The 1,038-nt window shown below is 53.1% G+C and overlaps 1 protein-coding gene across 1 annotated transcript in view; it reads right to left on the reverse strand.

Annotated features, from left to right (window-relative positions):
* Window positions 1-564: 564 nt before the first annotated feature.
* OTOS (otospiralin) overlaps window positions 565-1,038 on the reverse strand; it is a 2,758-nt gene continuing 2,284 nt past the window's right edge. Inside the window, exon 3 of the mRNA XM_009649150.1 lies at window positions 565-749. Within this exon, the coding sequence (XP_009647445.1) occupies window positions 565-749 (185 nt within the window). The remainder of the gene's footprint in view (window positions 750-1,038) is intronic.

Raw genomic sequence — 1,038 nt, forward strand, 5'->3', positions numbered from 1 at the left:
ACTCGTCCCCTCCGCACCGCCGCTTCCGGCCTTGCGGACGCCTACTTCCGCTCTAAGGCCGGCCAGCGCGATGCCGCTCTGCGCGCTTGGAGGCCTCGCCTCTCGCTGGTTGCCCTGGGAGCCATTTTGCTCACCCCGCCCTCGTCGCCATGGCAACGGGGGGCCCCAGGCCTGAAGTGAGGAAAATGGCGTTGAGCCAGCCAAGGGCCTGCTGAGAGAGCGTTGTTCCCCTACAAGGGACGCGGCTGTGCTTTATACTGGTGGGCCTTCCAGCCTCCAAACTGGGTGGACTGGTATCTAGCTGCTATCAGTTTCCCCGAGTCAAGGCTGCGAGTGTTACGCATAAAAAAAAACCCTCCAAAAACCTCACAACAGAATCAAGTTTATTGATTTTGCGCAACAGCATAACTTGTACAAAAAGGAAAAGACCAATTTAAAGCGTGAAATGCTACGTGCAACTGCTATGAGTATTAATAAGAGGCTGAGGGGCAGCTCAGGTTTGCTGGCAGCCACATACTTGCTCAAACATCTTGGCACCAGCTTTAGCAAAAATGAGTGACGTGGTCAGTGCTCATGGTTGGGCACATGGTAGCCAAGGTGACTGCCGAAAGGGAACTGGGCAAAGAAGGCTCTGGCCATTTCTTCGATCCTGTTGTAGGCTCCCAGGGTCCGGAAATGCTCGACATAGGACCAAAAATCAGTGGATGAGAAGGGCCAGTACGGCAAGGATACAGATCCCTGGTAGAGATCTAAAATTTAAAAAAAAAAAAAAAAAAAAAAAAAGTGGATTACTATGACATGAAGAATTTTTGTTGAAAGCTTGGGCCTGGGACCCAACCTGGTTTGAGGTCCTCTGTCCCTTTGTGAGGTTGTGGGCTCCTCTGGCAGGAGAGAGAACAGAGCCACCGAACCCTCTGTCCCCTGCTGCACAGAAGATGGCTGTTCACGCAATGGAGCCAGTGCCCCCTGCGCCACCTGCACCAGGAATGATGGAACGGGACAAGACAGAGAGCAGGAACGAAGGGACGCCATCCACAT

Source organism: Egretta garzetta, unplaced genomic scaffold, assembly GCF_000687185.1.
Source record: "Egretta garzetta isolate BGI_Z169 unplaced genomic scaffold, ASM68718v1 scaffold161, whole genome shotgun sequence".
NCBI classification, from domain to species: domain Eukaryota; kingdom Metazoa; phylum Chordata; class Aves; order Pelecaniformes; family Ardeidae; genus Egretta; species Egretta garzetta.